Source organism: Haemorhous mexicanus, chromosome 4, assembly GCF_027477595.1.
Source record: "Haemorhous mexicanus isolate bHaeMex1 chromosome 4, bHaeMex1.pri, whole genome shotgun sequence".
NCBI lineage: Eukaryota > Metazoa > Chordata > Aves > Passeriformes > Fringillidae > Haemorhous > Haemorhous mexicanus.
The window spans coordinates 31,514,352-31,535,918 of NC_082344.1; the positions used below are offsets into that span (position 1 = coordinate 31,514,352).

The 21,567-nt window shown below is 44.5% G+C and overlaps 1 protein-coding gene across 4 annotated transcripts in view; it reads right to left on the reverse strand.

Annotated features, from left to right (window-relative positions):
* Positions 1-18,664: 18,664 nt before the first annotated feature.
* The window catches only part of SLC20A2 (solute carrier family 20 member 2), a 56,836-nt gene continuing 53,933 nt past the window's right edge, over positions 18,665-21,567 (reverse strand). For all 4 annotated transcript variants that reach the window (XM_059844283.1, XM_059844282.1, XM_059844280.1 and 1 more), the window contains one exon: positions 18,665-20,331. In XM_059844283.1, the coding sequence (XP_059700266.1) occupies positions 20,241-20,331 (91 nt within the window). In that variant the 3' untranslated portion in view covers positions 18,665-20,240. The remainder of the gene's footprint in view (positions 20,332-21,567) is intronic.

Consider the following 21,567-nt stretch of genomic DNA (forward strand, 5'->3'; position numbering starts at 1 on the left):
TTTGGTTTGCTTCTGTAGATCAGAATGGTGTTCATTCTGCCACATCCAGCAGACACTTCAGTGTACCTGTGTTGCTCAGGATGCTCAGTGAGTTAAGGAATTTATGTTTTTTTAAAGTAGCAAAGTTGAATTTTGGTCCTTTGAACTCTTGGTGAATGTGCACAAAAGAAATAAGGTTCATTCCTGAATAAATTCAAGCCTTCAGGTTTTATTTCAGTTAAAGTATCTTTGTCAGGTCTTTTATAGGGTGCATGCAAACTCAGAACAGCCTGGCTTTGACTGATTCTTTCCATCCTGGGCTTTACTCTAGGGTTTAGGAACTTCTTAGCCTCTCCCCTCTGCCAGAACTGGCAGCTTTATCTGCTTTGTCCATTCCTCCTTTAACTCTGGCATTTCCTTCTCTAGGGGTGTTTACTTTTAAACAGTCTTTCTCTGTGCCAAAGGTTCAGGCTTTTTCATCACTCAGTCTTATTTAAAGCCACCTAGACAGAAAATCTATTTTCAGATTGGTGTTTTGTTTGTTTTACTATGTGCCTGCTTAGCACCAGTGGGGAAAAAAATAGAGGATTTTTTAAAAAATATGTGTATGCTGGTCAGTTACTTCTCTTTTACAGTGCTTTTCTGCTGGTTTAGATGATGGTTACCAAACTGTGGTTTGCAATCACCAAAGAGAGCATTGCACTTGTGCAGGGTAAGGAGCTGTTGGGAGGCTGGCACCAGGATTTTGAGACTGGAGAGGTCAAACAACATGTGGCTTAGGGTTGTTTCAAGCTTAAGCAGGCAGGTGGACTTGTAGCTTCCCTTCACTCCTGCCAATGCCTTGGTTGTTCCAGGAATATCTCAGAATGCATATAAAATCATCAGTGTTCCTTCTACTGAAGAAGTCTCACTCTGAAGAAAACTGAGCTTTCACCAGCTCTGTTTTTCACAGTGAAGCCAAAGGGAATGGGAAAGGGGAATTGGACTAATAATAGCGAGTTTTAACTTGCATGCCAGCTTCTGGTGTTTTCAAATTCTGCTCTTGTCCTGTCCAGATAATATTTGTGTCTTGTGTGCAGTTGTCACAAGTCTTTATCTCCTCCCAGCCTATATATGTATTATCTAATTAGTACAAAAGTGAAGCTGCTGGGATAATGTATGTTTTTCCCAATTTGTTGAGTACTACACACCCTCTTTTTCTCCTCAAGTCGCAGGAGGGGTGTGGCTGGATTAAAACCCTTCTGGCGACTGGAGCTGCTCTTGCTGCAGCCTCAGGGTCACTGTCTCCTTCCCAGGGTACAGCAGGCTGCCATACTGTTGAAATACCTGGAGTCCCAGTGGCATGGAAGGGGAAGGACTGTTATACCACAGTCCGAGGGATTTGGTCAGGCAGTGTTTGAGACAGAGCTGTTAGAGAGTGCTGCATCAAGATTTTGTGTTCTTCTAATGAAATTTAATGAAGCCCCATTCTTTCTTGGCTTGTCCTGGTGCCATCACCTTGTGTTTGGAATGAATGTTGGCTTGTGGCAAATTGCTCTGCTTCTGGAACCCATCTGTGTGTGTCTAGGCATCTTTCAGTTGCACCATTTACTCTTAATTGCATTTTAAAACATTACAAGGGAAAAGGGCTCATCTTCCAGTCCTCGTTTGGATGAGGGTTTAATTAATATCTGTGAGAAGGGAGCCAAATTAGTCTCTGGCACACTGCTGAGGGCTTCCTTTCAGAGGAAAAAGATGCTAACTGATGTATGGGGGATGAATGTACAGGGTGGATTTGCATACTGTCCAGAATGAGTGGTAAAAAGTGACCATTCTTCTGTCCTAGTTCACAAGTTAATTGGCTGGTTTTTATTGTAGCAATCTTCCTCGAGCTAGCTGGAACATATTTCCTAGGTGCAAGAAGTCTGTAGCAAGGAAGTGAATTATTAATTAAGGGGAATTCTTTGTCAGCCAAAATCCTGCTCTGTAACAGGAAGTCTCTTCTTGACTTGAATGAAATTTGAGTCAGTGCTTTGGCTTATTCAATCTTCATGTTGAATATTTTACCTGTTTATTGTTTTAAACCATTTTTTCATTCATGTCCTTTCTAAAAGCTGGTAATATGAGTCCAAAATTCTTGAGAATCACTCCTCTGTCAATAGCTGTGCCTGGTGGGGCTGAAGGTAGCCTGTGAATATGGAATGGCAGGTCACAGGGTGAGACTGACGTGTCTTTAATGCTACCTGGCTGGTGTTACAAAGCCTTCAAGCAGGATTTTGGCATTTCCTTTGCTGTCACTTTCTGTATTTATGCATCTTGTTAGGTGCTGAATGAGAGCTTGCATTAGCCTGATTTCCTCAGGCATTTCTCTGAGCTTGTTCTGTGCTGCTGAACAGACTCCACAGAGCTGGGCACCCACATTACTGTCCTCTGCTTCCTGCTAAGAATGGAAATACTGCCTGGCATCCCACAGTCATGTCCTCATCCTAATAGGATTAGGAGAAACATGATGATGCAGTTTTACTGAGGGAACAAACATTTCCCTGCTTCTCTGGATCTTCCTGATGCAGAAAGGGGGAAAAAAATTAACAGCTTTGAGTCTACTTTTGATGCTTTGTAGATAAGAGAACTAAAGGCATGCAAGTGTTTGAGTAATTTTTTTTTTTTTCATTTTGCTTCCTAGTTTTTTTCATTCAGTTTGTGATTAGAGAGATAAGACAGTATTTGGCTGAGCTGTTAGCAATAGAGTTTAACTTGACTCTCAGTTAACAGGGTATTCAACACATACATGCAAATTGCTGCATTTTTCACCTTTCCTTCACAATATCTATTTTTTCTTGTTCTAATGAATTAGCTTAACTTTTTTTTTTTTGCCTTTTTTTTTTCTTTTTTTTTTTAAAGGAAGAAAACCAAGCACACTTTGGGGAGCCTCTGTTGCTTGCTTTGGATGTACCTCAGTGGTGGTTGGACAATTTAGTGTTTCCAGCCTCATTGTTAAGACATGCCTATCTTGTCAGCTGAGCTTTACCAGCTGCAGGGGAGGGGGGGTTAAAGTACAGTTAAGACTGGAGATTAATCTAATTTGCTTGTGAACTGGTGGCTTTGCTCCAGTTTCCCAGGAGACTAAGTCATGTGTGTAATGACAATGTTTTCCAAAAAACTTTAGAAATTGAGCTAAAGATCCTATAAAACAGAATTGAGGCCTTCACAAGTAACTGTTCTGCCATTAATGCTCTGTTCTTCCTTTGTTACTAAAAAAAGTAAATTCAGTGCATTCTAATGTCCTCCACTTAAGTTCTGAGAGTGGTAGCTCAGATCCTTTTTAATGTTACACCTCTCCCACCTGTTCTGAAACTTCTTTCTTGATTGTCACCTTTCTTTTTCCCCTCCAAATTCCTGTGTAATACAGACACTAGAGGAAAAAAACAATAAAGAAAAGTTTAGCAATTCCCACTTACAAGGCACTTGCTTCCTGTTTAGATGTAGTGCAGGCTGATTTTTCCTTCTTAAGTGCTTCAAAGTTCTCCTGGGGAAGCTCAGAATCTATTTAATTCAGAGCCACCTCTGCTCCTGTATCAAATGTGATTTTTTTCTTTTACTGGTTTTGATGAGTCGCATTTAAAAGCAGTTTTGTGACTGAGCTTACTGGGGCCTGCTGCTGAAAACTCCCTTTGAGTGTCTACAGTGATTTTGCAGAGAGGGGGGGTTCTGGATGAATTATTAAAGAAGAATAAGAGGACAAGAGCAGTTGGAGCAGGGCGAAGAGTTGTGCTGGTGTGTGGGAGATGCGCCGTCCGTTCCAACTTGAATTCAGCCCTGGGGACTTTTTCAGAAAGCTGAAAGCTGCAAAATCACTGTGAAGATTCAAGGGGAGTTTTCAACCTTCAGTAACCTTCCCTGTAACCCAAAGTCATGAAGATGTGTGCCAGAAATAAGATGTTTAACTGTCATGGGATCTGATAAGATGCAAAAGTTTTTCTGGAGTTTCCCATTAAATAGTGGAAGCAATTGAATCTTTTATTCCCTTTACTTTCAGCACTGTTAATGATTTGTTTCCTGCATTCCTGGTGTTTGGGTTTTTTCCATGTTTGTAGTCAATGAATATCAGAGTTAACTTTTGTCTTCTGAGATCTAACATTCTTGACATTTTTTCCTCTATGTTTTTATTCAATCCATTGTCATTCATAACGAGCTGAAAGCTTGTTAGATGCTGCTGTTGACAGGGGATTTCTAGCCCTGCCCAGAAGAATATCCTTGGGTTGCCCTGTGTCAGCCTGGAGCCCGAGGTGTGTTTCCAGCAAGGCTCATTCCATGGTGGGTTTGAAGCACCCCTGCATCCTGGCTTTTAGCACCCCAGGAGGAAATCCATGAGGGCTGTTTCATGGCAGCTCTGTTGTGAAGGATAACGTGGTTTGTGACAGGAGCCACCTCCATCTCCAGTCACCTTCAACAGGGCAGGCACGTGCTGCCCCTCCTGGCATGGGCAAGGATAAGTCTGGCTCTCTCTGGGAGTGTAAAGGATTTGCTTGGATTTCTGACTGATGGTTTAGGAGGAATCCTCTGCCAAGTGCATATTTGCATGGACTAAAATAGAACAGGCTATGAGCTTTAAAAACAAGCTAAGAGTAGGTTTCTGATTTTCTCCTTTGGGGCTTTTTATAAGGAATACATAGAATAATTTCTTTCTCAAATAAAGAAGTGACATTTGAACTATTCTTTTGTAAAATGAAAACACAGGGAGTCTTTAAATATGAGTCCTCCCGTTTCACTTCCCAGGACATCCTGGGGTTTCCATATGTCCCAGCAGTTGCCTGAAGAGCCCTGCCACAGCCTATTTCCTTGTGGTGGCTGTGTTTCAGCAGATACCATGCCAGCTGAATGTGTGTGGGTGTCCTCTGTGTGTTGCTGAATCAACATTTTTTACTTGCTGAATTCAAAAGCACTTTATCATGAGGAAAAGAAATGGAGTTTACTGTATGAGAAATGTATACAGGCACAAGGGTCCATGCCTTTACTGTAAAAAAGCACTGAAGCATTCCATGGAAAAATTTCACAGTTAATAGAGCCTCACATTGGGATGATTATCTTTGTTATCTCTTCCTGCTTCAATGACTTTACTAGCAGCAGAAATTTGTAAAACCATTGTAGCACTGCAGTTCACAGGTCTGTAATATCTGTTACCTTCCCAGCTGGACAACGAGCTGTCACAGTAAAAAAATTATTAAATGTTTGATTTGTTCCTTTCAGGAGGGTCCTCTTCCTGTTCTGCTACTAATAATACACACACAAATTAAACCACTGTATTATTTAGAAGGTTGATGCTACAAAACCCAGTTTAAAAAGTCTTCACAAACTGCACACAGTACCTTAAATCTGTGTAGACTCTTGTGTCTTGAAACTTAGGTCTTTCATCTTAAGCATCTGTGCAGGGCCCTCCTTCCTTGAGCTGTGCCTGGCACTTCCCTGGCTCCCATTCTGGTCCCCAGCCCCACAGTAAGTAGGGGGCTCTGCACTTCTCTCTTCATCAGCCCCATAACATGCTGCTCTGGAAAACTGTCTCAGACACAAAACTAAAGCTCACATGAAGATGGGAAGGAGCTGCCAAATTCCCTTCAGGGTCACAAAGAGGGGTGTTCAGCACTCAAAGGCATCAGCATCAGGAAGCCAGTAGGTACCTGGGTGCCAGCTTACCACAGAATCAGCTGTAGATGACTGCCTAGGACTGACTCCTGAGTTTCAGACAGCCTGAAGAGCTGTTGGTTGTTTAATTAAATTGAGTTTTTATTTGGTTTGTGTTCTGTCACTCAAGAGATCTCCAGCTCTTCCCAGCAATGTATGGCTTGGACATGTGTGAGCCAAACTGCAAATGTGTCCTGGTGCTGAGAAACTCTTGTTTCTCTTGCAGTCCTTTATAGTGCCCTGTCTGCACCAGTTCAATCACTATTGTCTCCAAAAATTGCCTGCTGCAAAGCTTTTTTTGAATACTTTTGGACTCTTGACATGCTGAAGCATGTTTCTGCTTTAGCATGTTATTTCTGTTCTCGAGTGGGACTTCCTGCCTCTTTGTGGGTAAGGGCAAAGCAGGAACCAAGCTCTGCAGTAGCATTAACTTGTGCTGAGAGGCAAAAAAGAATTTAAATTATTTATGTGCCTCGTGGCTTACTTTTGAGCTTATCTTCAGCAAACTCAGCTTTTCTTAAGCCTTTGATACTTTCATAGATGAATCTTCTCCTTTAAAAAATTAAATAAAAATAGTTTTAAGCCTTTTCCTGTATTTGGCTTTTCCAGGAAGTTTAGCACATTTGTAGCTTTTGCCTGGGTTTCCTATTTTGCCTTTTGAACAGTGAAATTGTTGAATGAAGCACCTGAAGCGGACTCCTTAAAGTTAGCAGGGAACTGCCGCACTATTCTAAAATTACTTACTGGAGGCTGCCTATTTCCATACCAGAAAACTTACCCCTCTGTACAAAACTACATTTAAAAACCCATTTTACTTCTTAGAGCTATAGAATTTATTTCTTAGAGCTATATACTTTTGCTAACTGATTGCAGAGGCAGGACTGATGCAGCAGACATAGCCAATCTCTGAATCAGTAAGGTATTTATACAATAGAGGAAGAAAAGTGTAATCAAACTTCAACTGAGACAAGGGAAATGAAGAAAAGCTGTGAGACTGGAATAAGTTTTACAGCAGAACTCTTCCCAGTGAGGTCTTGTACACCTACCTTGTTCATATTTGTAGTGGTGATGGCAGCACAAGAACTAGGCATGTAAGAAACTCGCAAAAGCAATAGGAAAGACTATGCAAAATGCCTCAACATTAAATTTACAATAGTAAATTTACAATAAAAAAATTTACAGTAGTATGATGTGCAAGTTCATGTAGCTGAGAATTCATGAAAAGGCACCCTAAGAGCTCATCTCTTGAAAGGGACAGGGGATAGCTGGAGCTTCAGTTGCACACTGGAAGAACAGGAGCCAAGAATAAGATGTGGCTGCCAGAAAAAAATAATCCTAGGATGGACATATTTGGACATATTTTTACCAGACATAGCATTGCACTGATATTTTTAAAATCTTATTTTTAATATAATGTGGTACAGAAATTTTCAAACATATTCATTAAAATCTTAATGGAAGGTGGCTTGTTTGTAAATGTAAAATGAAGTCATGGGGCAAAGCCTAAGTGACAGGGTAATGCTGGCTGCAGGGTAGTTGGGTAAAAACTGTTAGTAAGTTTAGTCCACATATTAGGCAAAACTCTCATTTGAGTAAGACTCTGAAAGATTTACATCAGTGACAACAAGAATTGGAAAGCTTTTAGGATAAAACCTGGTTGTTTCCAAAAGAGTTGCTATGGGATGGTTTTCTGCAAGAGTAGAAGACCAGACTCAGCAAATATCTTCCAGTTCTCTGGTACAGCTACAAATAAAAACTGAACTATTTCACTTGCCCTCTTCCAGAAGCATCAGTGCAAGGGACCCCTTTTAAGTCCTCTGCAGAGATTGCCTTTTTGCTCATTTCCTGTTTTGATTGTGAGCACATAGCGGGGTAGGTCACAGAGATGATCTAACCTTGTCTTTGCTCCCACTGAGCCTGGTTTAACTGAAGGAGTCATGTCTGAGATAACAACACAGATTATATTTGATCATACTGCTCTGTTTCCAAGTATCTGATGTCTCCAGGTTGGAGGCAGAAGTGATACTATTTCCTATTGAGCAACCCAGCTGATAATGGTCCATGTTAGACCGTTGAAGTGGAAGAAAGAGAGGAGCTACCTTGGGTTATGTCCTTCAGTTATTGCCCAATTCTGCTTGCTTGCATTTGGTTTGCTCAATAAACCATACATTGTAGCAATGTGCCCCCAGCACCCCGGGCTGGACATTTAATTACTTGTGACCACAAAAACTGATAATCCAGTGATGTGAGCAGCACTTCCCTTCCCAGTGTAACGGGAGTTGCTCAACAGCTACAGCGCTTCCTGCCCTTCCGCACGCAGCTCAGCAGCACACGGATGCCTGGGCAGGATGCCACAGGAGCCATGGCACAGGGAAACCTTTCCAGCTGGGGCTCAGGACTCTAGGCTAACCAAGCCAGCAGGAAAACCACAACTGCCATCACCTCTGGGATTTCTGCACAGCTTCTGCAGCTGGACAAGATGACTCAAACGCAGCCAGTAAAGCCCTGATCCGCAGAGCAAGTGCCACAGGCAGCATTGCTCGATGTACTTCTTCATCCAGTGAGCCAAAAAAGACAGGCTTATGGAAACATGGAGCTGACATCAACTTTAAAAAAAGGGATAGCCCAAAGATTACAACTCTGGTTAAATTTTCCATATAACTTGGATTAATTTCTCCTTTCCTCTGTTGAAGGTGACTGTCTGTTTTGTGAAGGTGAAAGGAAGAAGGGCATAAATAAAAGGGAACATCATTTAAGGGATCATCAAAGCTATCCTAATGTGGGATTGACATTGCAAGACCAGCAAGTTTATACTGCTTCAACCTGCATAGAATAGCTTTCCATTACTATGATGTGCTCTTCAAAGTGCAAAGTTCCCTGGAAAACATACTACAGTAGTGCGGATCTGAACTCCAAGCCTGATGGCAGGTGTGGTTAAAACATAAATGTTCTCTTTAAAAGCATGGACATACATTCCTTGGGCCTGAAGAAAATGCAGTGAAAAAAATGCCAATACAAATGTGGCATTTAAGAAATTTCCATCCCAGTAACTAATCTGATACATCAGATCCCAGCATAGGATCAGGGATCTCCCGTGGGGCAGAGTTTACTACCACAAAGGCAGCATATGGTATTATTTGTTTTCTGTTAGTACCTGCAAACTTCTATGCATCTGATGCTGCAAAATCCTGTTGTAAGAAATGAAAAAAGGGTTGAAAACAGTGATTTTCTCGGGGAGGTACAGAGGGGTTGTCTTTGGGTGCTGAGACAAACCGAGCATGGCCCTGCAGAGGTCCAGTCTCACACTTCCCCATTCTGGTTTCCCACTCCCACTTCTGTTGGAGGCCCACTCTTCAAGCAGCCATTTCAGAATGTGGGAAAGCATCAGAGACCAGTCTGAACTCAGTTCAGTAACAAAGTATTGGTCTCAGTTCCAGTAAGAAAAATATGTTTTTCTACTGGTGTGTGTTTTCCCCAACAATCCCAACTAGAAAATTCCCACTCAGCTGCTGAACCTACTGGGCATGTACAGCCTGAACTCTCCCTGCCTGGGCAGCTGCCAGCAGAATGCCAGAAGCTCTGTAGGAAAGTGCTCCCAAGCATCCAACAGCTCTCGATCCCATGATCACTACATCCCACGATGTTGGCCGTTTCAGGTTGTCCAGTGGGAACACCTAGAAATTATACTTAAGTGTTTTAGTGCACTAATGGGTGAGTCATTATCTTTCACCTGGGAGCCTCGCTCAAAGACACAGTTCTTGCTCAAAAAAACAAGCTTGAATTCCAAGATGCCCTGTTAGGTGAAGCTACACACCCTCGAATATCAGCCTGTGGGATGTGACTGAGATAAATGAAGAAATGGTGCCGGCAGGTGTGGCATGAAGTAAAACAAAATCTGCCTCAAGTGACTGAAGAAACAAGTGATGTTCACTGCCTGTCGGAATACAGCAGGGGCTCGTCTGTCCCACCTCAGTGCCTTGTTAAAAAGTCATCACGACTATGGCTGCAGCTCTCTGCGCTGAGCTGTGTTACCATCTCAGGGGAGCCCAGACGCTGCGATGGAAATAGCCCAGAGAGCTTTCCAGGAGCTTGAGGGCTTAACCTAAGTGGACCATTTGTTTATATAAAGGTGAAACTAATTGACACCACCTTCATTAATCACATCTGACATCGCTGCTGCCCCCCAGCGAATGCTACAAAAGACAACTGAGTATGGCTAGCAGGATTCCTTTCTGTCTTCAAAGTGAATCAGGCAGGACAAAAAAATCAAACACATCCTCAAATTTGCATTTCTCTGGCTCTTTTGAAATGACACATGTTGCCAAGAGTCATTTCTGAGAGAGTATTTATTTCTTAGTGCTTGCTATTTACTAACTGCAAAAGGTGTAAAGACAGTAATTCCTGTTCCATTGAAAAATCTTTACTGCATTTAAAATTGGTCATAAAAGTCCTAGGCATAAAGAACAAAATATTTGTCTCAGCCCAAATTCCATAAGGGCAGGTTTTTTTAAATGAAATACACTTTCTGGCAGGGCTCTGTTGCCCAGCGACCTGTCTGTGTGGAACCCTGGTGCTGCAGGGGAGGACGACAAACACACAAGAATTCACCACTACCACCACGGCTGCCTCATGAGCACCAGCAGGGAATCAGAGCAGGGTATGGGTGTGGTATTTGCTGGGCCCCCAGGACGAAGGAGGAGCTGATGAATCCGACTCTATGTTCTTAGATGGTGAATTTATTATGAAATTGATATGATATGATATATGATATGAGATGATATGAGATATATGAGATGATACGAGATGATGTGAGATGATGATGTGAGATGATGATGTGACACGATGATGATATGAGATTATATGAGGAGATATGAGGAGATATGAGATATGATATGATATGATATGATAGAATGCCATACTAAAACTATACTAAAGAATAGAGAAAGGATACTTACAGAAGGCTTAACAAGATACTAATGAAAAACTCGTGACTGACTCCTCAGAGTCCCGACACAGCTGGACTGGGATTGGTCATTAAGTAAAAAACAACTCACATGAAACCAATCAAACCTGTTGGATAAACACTCTCCAACCACATTCCAAAGCAGCAAAAACAGGAGAAGCAATCAGATAATTATTGTTTTCATTCTTCTCTGAGGCTTCTCAGCTTCCCGGGAGAAGAATCCTGGGCAAAGAGGATTTTTCAGAAAATATGATGGTGACAGTATGGGAGTCCCTGAAGCACCACATTCCAGCTGGAAATTGTCCAGCTGATCTCCCCACCCAACTGCTCTTGTTAACTCTTTAATAACCTTCTGGGATATTTTTGGCCGGTTACCCCTCCCACAAGGGTCCCTCCTCCCACATGGTTTCTTCTCCCCAGTGCAGCACCACAAGGTCCAGGGTGGGGGGGACAATGATGATGATGATGATGACAAAAGACTTGGGGAAGGCAGCAGCTGCCAGGATTCAGATCTGCTCAGGCCTGCCCTGAGCCCCCCACTCCTCCAGCCATCGGAGCAGCGCTGGCACTGGGCTGTGTGGAGACTTGGGAAGGGCCTTTTGCCCTCAAACCTCCCCAGGATCAGCCAGGGAGCCTCAGGCCTGAGCCCAAACACGCAGGGTCAGGACTCTGCTGCCAGCCTGGGAACAGCAGCACAGTCCTGCTTCCACACTCAAAGAAGAATCACAGAACATTCCGAGTTGGAAGGGACCCTCAAGGACTGTGGAGTCCAACTCTTCAGTGAGTGACCCACTCAGGGATCAAACCCAAAACCTGGCACTTCCAGCTGTATCCCAGCACAGGGCTCTGTCCATGCTTCTGAGCACAGCAGCACAGGACTTGGCCTCCTGTGTTCCAAGCCCCAGACCTGACCAAACGAACCTCCTCTCAAGCCCTAAAGCTGCACCAGTTAATCCCCATTTCTCAAACCACAGGATTTAGCCGCAGTTTTTTGGCCTCCAAGTTGGCCAAATGAGTCTAGTTCCAAGTCCCCAAAAAACACATGACTTGGTGTCTGTTTCCAAGCTCAACAGTGCAGAACTTGGTCTCCAATTTACTAATCCCAAAACTGCCCAAATGAGCCAGTTTCCAAGCCCCAACAATGCAGGACTTCAGGAAGTAAAACATAGTACTTGATATCAGCTTTCAAAACCTTAAACTGCCTCAGATGAGTCTGGTTTCAAATTTGTGAAACACAAGACTTCTTTTGTTTTTCAAGCCCCCTCAAATTCCCAACTTACTGTTTCCAAGCCCTAAGCCCAGCCAGTTTGGAAGAGCCTCACTAGTTGCCTCAGGGCAGATGAAAGGAAAAGGTAAATTCAATTAAAACCTCATCTGAGCCAACTTCATAATTTCTAAGGCAGTGAAGAGAGGCAGGCAGTGTCCATCCTGCTGCTGCTCTGCCACTGGGATTTCTGCTTCCAACACTGCCTTCAGCCCTTATTTGACACAACCCCACTAGCAGCAAACTCCAGACCAGCCAGCACAGCCTGGCTGTATCCTTTTATATCCCTGACCCCAATCTGACATTTCTGAGCCAAATTCACCTGCTCTGGCACGGCTGGAAGCAATGCAGGGGGAGGATGGAGGACCTCCTGGTGTCCCCATAGATGTGTACAGATTTCCACCAACCATGCACTACCAGCATGTCCCAGTGACAGCTGCAGTTTTCCTTCTGGGTTGAATTGAGCTGCATTTAAATCAGTATCATCTGCAGGAACAGGTCCTGCTGATCCTCAGAAGGCTCATTAGGGAGCTGCTTGGCTCTGTCAGGCAGGACACACACCTCTCTCCGTGGTAATTGGTCTTTGGGAGACTGAAAAGGGTAAACTGTTATACAAGCCTGAGAGCCTCAAAGCCTGCTGAATCCACAGACATTTGTCCCTGTAGCTACAGCCCCAGCAAGCCCAGCCATAGAGCTCTTTCCCACTTAGTGTTGTGGTGGCACATCAATAGTTGTCACTCATTTTTGATGGATGAAAAGGTGGCATTTTAGTGGACACTTGGTCTCCTATGTTTCATGGGCTTGAGCTGGAGGCCCAGTGCTTTGCAAAATCCTTTCTTTCTGTACCACCTGATGGCACACTTGCATCAGCACTCTGCAGGCTGAAGGCAGCACAAGTCAACCAGCACATCCTGCCCAAAGTTGTTTCTTCTGCATCGTGAACACACCTGTTCAATTGATTAAAGCATCCAACACTGGAATATTGAGTAAAAATAAGCAGGGTGTACAAGATAATTATGCAAAAAAAGCCCCAGATTTTGCAATTTTTATCCTGGATAATTAGGGGCTTTTTTTCAGTTGATTTGGTAAGAAATTTGTCATTGCCTTACTGAGACTTGATTCCCAAGGATGAGAAATTTTCCTTGCCCTCTATGAGAAGGTTTGTAGCAGATTTGTCAATTGCATTTGTTACTAAACTGTAAATGGAAATTGATATCTGTCCTCCAGGTAATACAGTTATGGCCCAACTAAATACCAAAGAAACAAACTCCAGTGGGGCCATATAAAAGTGCATGTTGTTATCATGGAATATTTTGGGTTGGAAGGGCCCTTTAAGGTCATCTAAGGAATCACATTTGCCAGGTACTGCTGGAGGGTTATCAATACATCAGCAAATGCTGCAGATGGTTACAGACCAGGTAGAACAGCTTGCTGGTCTGATGGATTTTATGACTTTGTGAAAATTTTATTAAAATATTTATTAGCTCTTTATATGCAGAATCTTGATGGAGGATGTAAACTTCAACATCTCCCAGTGAGAGCCTCTCAGAGAGAGGTTTTGAAGCATTTCCTGTCCTGACTTCCTCCATTACCCACTGAATGGCATTGCCTGTGATAATTACAGCTTCAGGAAAAATAGCTGCTAAACAATGATAGCAGAAAAGCCCTACAGCCATTTTCTCAATTAAATTAAGTGGAAATTTAGTCCTTGAGTACTGCTTCTGAAAGTGGCTGAGCAGAATAAGAGGAAGCACCCTGGTGGTTGGAGGATAACGAGGGCAGGAGCTAGACTGCTCAGTCTGCTCTGTGACCATCTCTCTGTGCCACATCATCTGAAAAGTCAGTGGCCCCCTCTGCCCTAGAGCTAATGTTGGAATGAGAATAAAACCAGCAGATTGCCAGTTGAATCTACTCTAACAGAGGCCCCTTAAAGCTGGTGAATTTTGAGGAAGGCCATTAGCATCTCTGTAGCAATGTTCCTCTTCTGGTTTTGGATCAGCAGCTTGTGTTTCTGCCATTATCTGTCTCAGCCACAACCTCTTGATCTCTGAAGGCTATTTTGGTATTGTTAGCACGCCCTTCCCACCTCATTTATTTCTATCCTTTCTGTTTATCCTGGTTCTTGTGCTTTTTATCAACACCATCTGCAGACTCCTCATATTTGTTACTGGTTCTTCCAAATTAGAAATGAAAGGATGAAGCAAACAAGTAAGTCTTTGCCAAATACATATGACAAATGATGTGAATCCAGGAGATTTTCTTCAAAAGATGTCTAAAAGCATTTACTCCAGCCTTCATAAAGGAAAGGAAACTGCCTTAATGAACATTATTTGGGATAGGAATAGGAAGGACAGTGTTTTATGGAAGAAAACAGCCTGCAAGTTGATAAAGCCTTTTAACCTCTTTCTGCAGTGCTTAGAAACTTTAATCCAAATATAAGAAAAGGTTTTTAGCTGACCTTTACGTAATGTAGCTCTTGAACTGTTGTCTCAAATATTCAGGTCACAGATTTCTGCATCCAAATTGTTCTAAGTGTTCAGAAAAAAAAATATCTAAAGCTTTGGAAAGGAGCAAAAGCAGCACATGGCTGTGACCTAAAAAATCCAGGTGCATTCACCTTTGTCTACTATCCAAAGCTTGTCCACAGAACTGAATTTGTGACATTGTCCCCATAAAGTGACCAAGCCCTTCATGGTCCTCAGGTCTAGCCTCAAGTTCTCTTTCTCCCTTTCATAATTTCTTGTGCCAGTTCCACATTGGTTTTGGTGTATTTTGAGCAGCACTTGACCCCAGCACTGACAGGCACTTTATCAGTGCAACAAAGCATCTCTGCTCTCACGGGAAACAGAAGCAGTCATCTGTCAGAAAGGAGCCAAGACTTCCTGCAGGTTGTCACGCAAAGTCAGAGACTGAGAAGAGAGGAATTGTCAGCTTTACCTTGATAAGCCCATGAGTGTGAAAGACATGTCACATGCAATTTCCATTACAGAGATCACCAGGATTCCATGAGAAGCAAGAATAAGTGGGAAAATCAGGCATACAGAAAGTTATTCAGACCAGGAACTTTGGGCAGTTCCAGGTGTGCCTGCTTTCCATAGGAATTAAAAGGATTCTCAACATTGTCTTGCAAGATCAAGAGAAGATGGTCCATTACAAGGTACATCAAGATAGCAAGGTAACATTTTCAGATTAAATTTCCTATATTTTTCCCCTCCAGCAAAAAAGGAGAGATAAATTCTCTCACAGTCACAAAGCAGTTTTAGTATCATCCAAAAATGCTTTAGTGCTTTCCACTCAGAGCCATCTCCCTGTTTCACGTAAGAGCAGGGTACTACACCCTCCTCGCCTTTCCCTGACACTGGCAACTTGACCTGCAGGTACAAGCAGCTTGTCCCTTTGTGCCAGGGGAAGGGTATGGGCTGGTGGGGTATCCCTAGTTAGTGAACAAAGTCAGCTTTCAGAGGCAGAGAAGCCCAGCTGTCCTTACAATGAGAGACCAGGAACAAGCTCTTCAGCAGCAACCTGAATTCTGTAAGCTGCATGAACTGCTCTCAGCAAAGGCACTGGCATGCACTGTGCCAAAATGTGGGATGATCCATCCAGGGGCTGGCTGCAACTGGGCAATGGAAAGGACTGGCCCTCAGCTGGACACCTGCCACTCCTTTTTCTCTTCCTGAAGCACAGCAATGAATAATGATCTACAGTAAATATTTGCACTGCAGTAGCACATGTCACATCCTTGAACTTAGGGTTTATCAGATGAGAAGTCATCTTCCTGAAGTCGGGTGTTTATTGTCAGCTGGGGCAGATGTAAGGAGCCACGAAACTCAGACGTTGTTTGTGCTTGGTTTCCACGCTCTGACTTTGTTTTGAAGCTGGTTGCAGTTAAGGAAGGAAACAAGCTTTTGTTATTCACATTCACCTTCTCACACAAAAAACCTCTGCACCTGCAAGCTGGCAGCAGCACAGCATATTTGTACAAGATAAAAATACTATTTCACCTTGGAAAAATTATACTCTTTGAAAACTGCAATTAGCTGACTAAGTGGTGTAATATGCTTATAAAATCTTTCAGACCAATGCTACCCCTGGACAAAGTGTTTGCTCATCAGTACAGTGCTGAAATAGCCCCACTGCTGAAATTCAGTGCTAAAGAGAAGGGGAAAAAAACAAAACAAAACAAAAAAAAAAAAAAAAAAAAAAAAAGCCTAGTTTTAAGAACTCAAGTGACATACTGGTTACTTTTGCAGGACAAAGAGAAGAAAAGTCTTCTTGTATCAATCAGTGTGAAAATGTCATTTAATTCAGTGCAACAGTAATACCTTTTTCTCCTAGAACCTAAGATATTGGAAATAAAACTGAGTGTGCAAGATTTAGTGATTTGTAATAACTAAATTACAAATAATTAAATATTTGTATTTACAATTTTCACCTGGAAAGAGCACAACCCACATTTTTGTTATGTATAATTCATTTCTGCTCTGCTTTACTGCTTAGAAAAAGGAGGCTCACGAAGCTTCACATTGGCCATAGAAATCTTACTCCAGTTCAGACTTCTTTTTGGTAACCAGCAGGTGGAGTCAATGCTCCATCAAACCAACCATCAGTGTCACTAAAGCAAGCTCCACAAAAGGAGGAACACAAAACCAAGGGTCCTTAAACTTTAAGAAAAGAAACCCAAAACCACAATAAACCACTTTCCCCATCATCTACCTTCTCTAGAGAAGCAAAAGCATGGGACACTAATTCAAACACTCTTCTCCCCTCCAAAAATGTGGATCTGTCCATCAGCATCATCTTGCAGTCCAGGAGCACCTAGGTCCTAGGATAGGAAATCTCTCAAAGCAAGCCAGGTCTCCCTACCACAAACAAAGGGCTCTGTACCTTTGCTTTGTCCTGCTCCATGCACCTCCCCACTGCATCTCCTGGCCTCTCCCACCTCACACGTCCCCACAAGGAGCACTTAGTGACCAACTCCAGAAGAAACCTCAGTGCCTGTGGCACGGGCAGAGCTCGGAGCAGTCATGAGCACGCAGGGCACTCACCTTGGAGGTGGGAGACCAGTGGCAGGGAGCTGCCAAAACAGGGCTGCTCTGCAGGAGAGGACAGACCAGGATGCACAGGGCACCATGCCACAGCAACTTCACCATCACAGGGCACTCAGCCAAGCAGCACAAGCAGAGCTAGTGGCAATAGCATGTCCCAGCATCATCCCAGCGACCATCAGACATGCAAAGGCAAAGCAACTCCCAGGGCAAACCATGAAATCTGGTAGTGGGGTGACAGGTGGAGGCAGGAGGAGAGGTTGATGAGGGTAATTAGTCTATTAGCACCTCCACTCTGCCGGCTGGTTCTCCTCAGGCTGCTTCGAGCCAGATTTACCACTGGTCTATGAGGCCCAGTAGACACCTTGGTTTCTGAAATTCAGGCTGCTTTGCCTTGGCTAAAACACTTTCTGCTTGTAATAAATATTTCCATCAGCCTTCTGTGTCTCTACTGACCTGTTTCTTGTGCTCACTTTTCCTGCAGCCCCAGCAGCCTGCGCACACTCCTCCCCAGCAGGCAGCAAGGTCAGCCTGGTGACAGACAGGCTGTCCTGTGTGCTGCCTGGGAGGGCTGCAGCCCTGGTGGCTGTGAACCACGGTGGGAAGAGCTCTGTCAGGGGACAGGGCAGCCCTGCAGGGTGCCAAGATCCCATGTCTCTCCCATGTCTCTGTCGAGGTCTATCAGCATCTGCTTGTTAAACAGGCCTTGGCGGAACAAGCTCAGCTCTCCAGCCCCACTGAGCTCTGATGCTGCTGAAAAAATGCAAACCCCCCACCATCCCTTGAGCTGCAGACCTATTTTGATTGCTGCCTGAGCAAAGGGAGTTTTAACTGTGCCCATACTTGCACCATGTTTCACCAGCTGTGCAGATTCTGCTTCTCTGGGGTGTCAAAGGACACCTCTGTGGTGTGAAGAAAGTCACTTTGGATTCTCCATCTCCTTCCACAGTGAAGGTTATTGTAGCTGGGGCAGGAATATTTTGGAGGTCCCTCCTTGCCAGCCGTTTCCCTCACAGCAGTTTTATTTATATATGTGTGTGTTGACAGACCCAGCTGTGTGTGCTGGGGGATTATCACACACCCCCAGAGCTGGCACAGCCCTCTGCCTGCTGCCTGTCTGGCAGGCCTGCAGCTGAGTCCCTGACACTGGAGTGAGAGAACTCTGGATTGTCTCTGTAGATAAAACAAGCTGGGAAGCTGCTGGGCCACTGGGCAGGCATTTCTTTATGCAAGTGCTAAGATGAGGTGAGCTCTTCCACCCTTTTCCACAGGTCCTGGATTTTCTCTGTGCATTTACTGACCGCTCTGGTGATTCAGCTGCTGCCCACCCATGGCACCCATGGTGCCAGCACTATTTATACCACAGCTCTAGGGTTTCAGAGAGGTTGGAAACCGAGCAGCACGGTGCCATGGCAATGGGGATGCTTCCAGAGCCCCAGGAAGAGAGCCAGGGTGAGGGAGGCAGTTGGAGGCAGCGAGTGCCCAGGGAATGTGTCTGAAGCAGCCCACGAGCTCCCAAAGCTCGACTGAGAGACGCCTGTGAGCCAAGCCTGGGCAGAGCGAGGCTGGGCACCGGGGCTGCCAGGACAGCAGGGAGAAAAGGGAGGTTTTGTCAGCGCCACACAGAGCATGGTTTGATCCCACTGACCACAGCACACAAAGGACAAAGGGCGGCAGATGCCAAGGAGTAGGCTTTAATTGCCTGGGGAGCCTTCCCATTGCAGCTGAGTAACACTCCAAAAACTCAAGAGGCAGTTACAGGGGCTGTTTATCATTTTATTATAAATTTGGTATGAATGACCAATGGAAAAATCACAATGGAGTACCAAGAACATTTTATCAAAATTTTAGCAGCATTTAAACAGTAATAGATTCCCAACCTCCTCTGGGCACCCCTTGCCCTTTGCCTCCCACGCATAACTCAGTAACCTTCACTCAAATGTGCTTTCCAAAGGCGTGCAGGGGGTGTAGCTGGCCCTTCTCCCCTGAGCTGCCATGAAAAAAATCTCATCCCAAATGCTGGTTACCATTCAACCTCCATCCACACAGGGCCAGGCTCCCGTCCCCTCCTTGCTGCAGGCAGCACAGCAGGAGGCTGGCTGGCTGTGGCTGGCGTGGGACTTGCCAGGGGGGAGGCAGCACCTGCTCACGTCCTCCCCTGCATGGATCAGCACTCCCGTGGGCGCCCATTACCTCCAGGCACAAATCCAGGGCTGAGCCCTCTCCCGCCCGCTGCTGCCCTCCACTTCTGCACACGGGGATGCTCCACGGCCCCGCTCCTGTACCTGAGAGTGTGTGCTTGTGTCTGCATGGAGAGAGGAGGGAGGCTGGCGCTCTGTCCTCCCGCAGGAACTGAGAGCAGGGCAACCGGGAGCTGAGACTCGAAGGGGGAAGGTAGAAGGTGAGCAGTGAGATACTCAAGTATCAACCCACAAGATGATGTCAGTCTACTATCAGCTAATGTGGAGAGCCATGGGCTGCCTACTAAGTACGAGAACTAATTTTTTGTGTGCGCTTTTTTTTTTTTTAAAGTTACATTAAGACATGAACAGTACTGTCCCAGGCTCACTGGCCGGGGCTTGGTGAAACAACGTTGAATCAGAGGTGGGGAAACACAACACACGTGGAGACAACAACATAGTATCGGCAAGCTATTCCCCTGCTTCTTTGGTACTTCCTAAACTTTCTTATCCAAAATATATAAGGGAAATGCACCATTTAAAAGTTACTGTTCATAAGTATTTACACAGCCATAACCATCACGCTATGATACACAAAAATCAATATGATATGAACAAAGTTATTTTATGAAAAGCACTTCTGCACATTTTATTTTGTTCCAGTATCTTAATAGCTTTAAAAAAGTCATGTATTACGCAGTCCTGTACCTCGCTTCTTCTTTTATCAAATGGACAAGAAACATTTCCTAATCCATACTCTTCTTCAAAAGATTAAAAAATAGCCACCAAAATGATACACTATGTACAAATTTTACTAAATATTAAGTTCTAGGCAATTATTTTCACCCCACTGATGATATAACTTAGGTATTGTTACCTACTATATGCATATATATTTCTTTAATATATAAGAAATGGCACCACATCACCATGTCACCAATATGACACATTGTTATGTACAGTAGATAAGAAGTTAGGTATGGAAGATGGATCCTCTCTGACTGCTTCTTTCACGGGAACGCTCCTCCCATCGGCAGTAGCTCGGCCATTTCCCCTTTTCCCAGCAGAGGAAGCTCCTCAGATGTAAGGCAGGATCCCGTACATCAGCAGCGCCATCACGCCGGCGCTGAACAAGCCGGCCACCGGCACAGTCACAAACCAGGCCAGGAAGATGTTGCGGAACAGGCGCCAGTCCACGGCTTTCTTGGAGCGGATCCAGCCCACGGCCACCACGGAGCCAACCTTGGGAGCGTGGGGAAGAGAGAGGGAGACAGGGAGTGAGGGGTAGGTCTGAGCACCTGTAACATGCCCAGGCCACACCAATGCCAGTCAGCTGATACCAAGCGATGCCCTGAGATAAAGGAGCCCTGAGGACCACAGCGGTGCTGTTCTGGTGTGGTGGCAGGAGGGTGACACTTCCAGGATACTTAAACCTTTGTTTTTCAATGTTGTCCTGTTTTTCATGCGTCTTGGGGTCAGCCAAAGGCAATAAACTACGTTGGTGAGTTTTTCTCTGCCCTGCTAATGCCTACATGAGCCTTCAGTGCAACTGAGGCAGCCCTCCACCAGACTCAGTCCACGGGGGAGACAGCAAGTGTCCAGTGACTCTGGCCTGATTGCAGTTTAAATCAGGGAAACACCAGGAAAGCTGTTTTTAAGGCTCTGCTGGAGAGCATCACATGGGGCAGGCCAGGACAGCTAGTATGGATCCCATCCCACTGCCTGTCCTCTTGCTGGTTTGGGGTGCCCTGCCTGTTCTCCCAGCAGCTGCTGAGCCTCTCTGTGCAGCTCACAGCCCAGCACCAAAACACCACATCCATATTCCAGTACTGCAGGCTACAAACAGCACGGCAGTGGCGAGGTAAAAGCAGCTGAGCCCACCCTGTGGCAGTGATGGTGGCTTGGCAGGGGCAGAAGGGCAGTGCAGGCTTAGACCATCAAACACATCAATCTGAGCCCTGTGAGGGAAACCAGCCCTTCTGGACCAGCTAGCCAAGCAAAGCATCCAGAACTAAAATCCTGTCTTGCAGAAAAAGGCACCAGACTCTATTATGGGGCACTAACTGTGCAGACACCAAGAAGATGGTGGGGAATGGATAAAACACCAAGATATCCTTCAAAGACACTGCTACCAGGGCAGCTGGGTAGGTCAGTGGTTTTGTAGACAAAACACACTGCGTTATGGGCAAAGCTGCAACCTTTTCTTCCTTCAAAGATATTTTCAGCTCATAAACTCAGGTATAAACCCAGCATATCAGTTCTTAAGAAAAAAAACTGGACTGAGAAAAACATTTTCAATGAAAAATGATACAAAAATTTCAGAAAGACTTCATTTTCTTTCTGCCCTGGAAGTGCTTTCCATGCTGTTAGCAAAAACAGTGTAAATCTATTCAAAGTGTACGGTAAAGCAGCAAGAAATGTGGAAGAAATATCCTGTTTTGAAGGTAAGGAAACTCCAAGACACAGCTGGGCATGTGC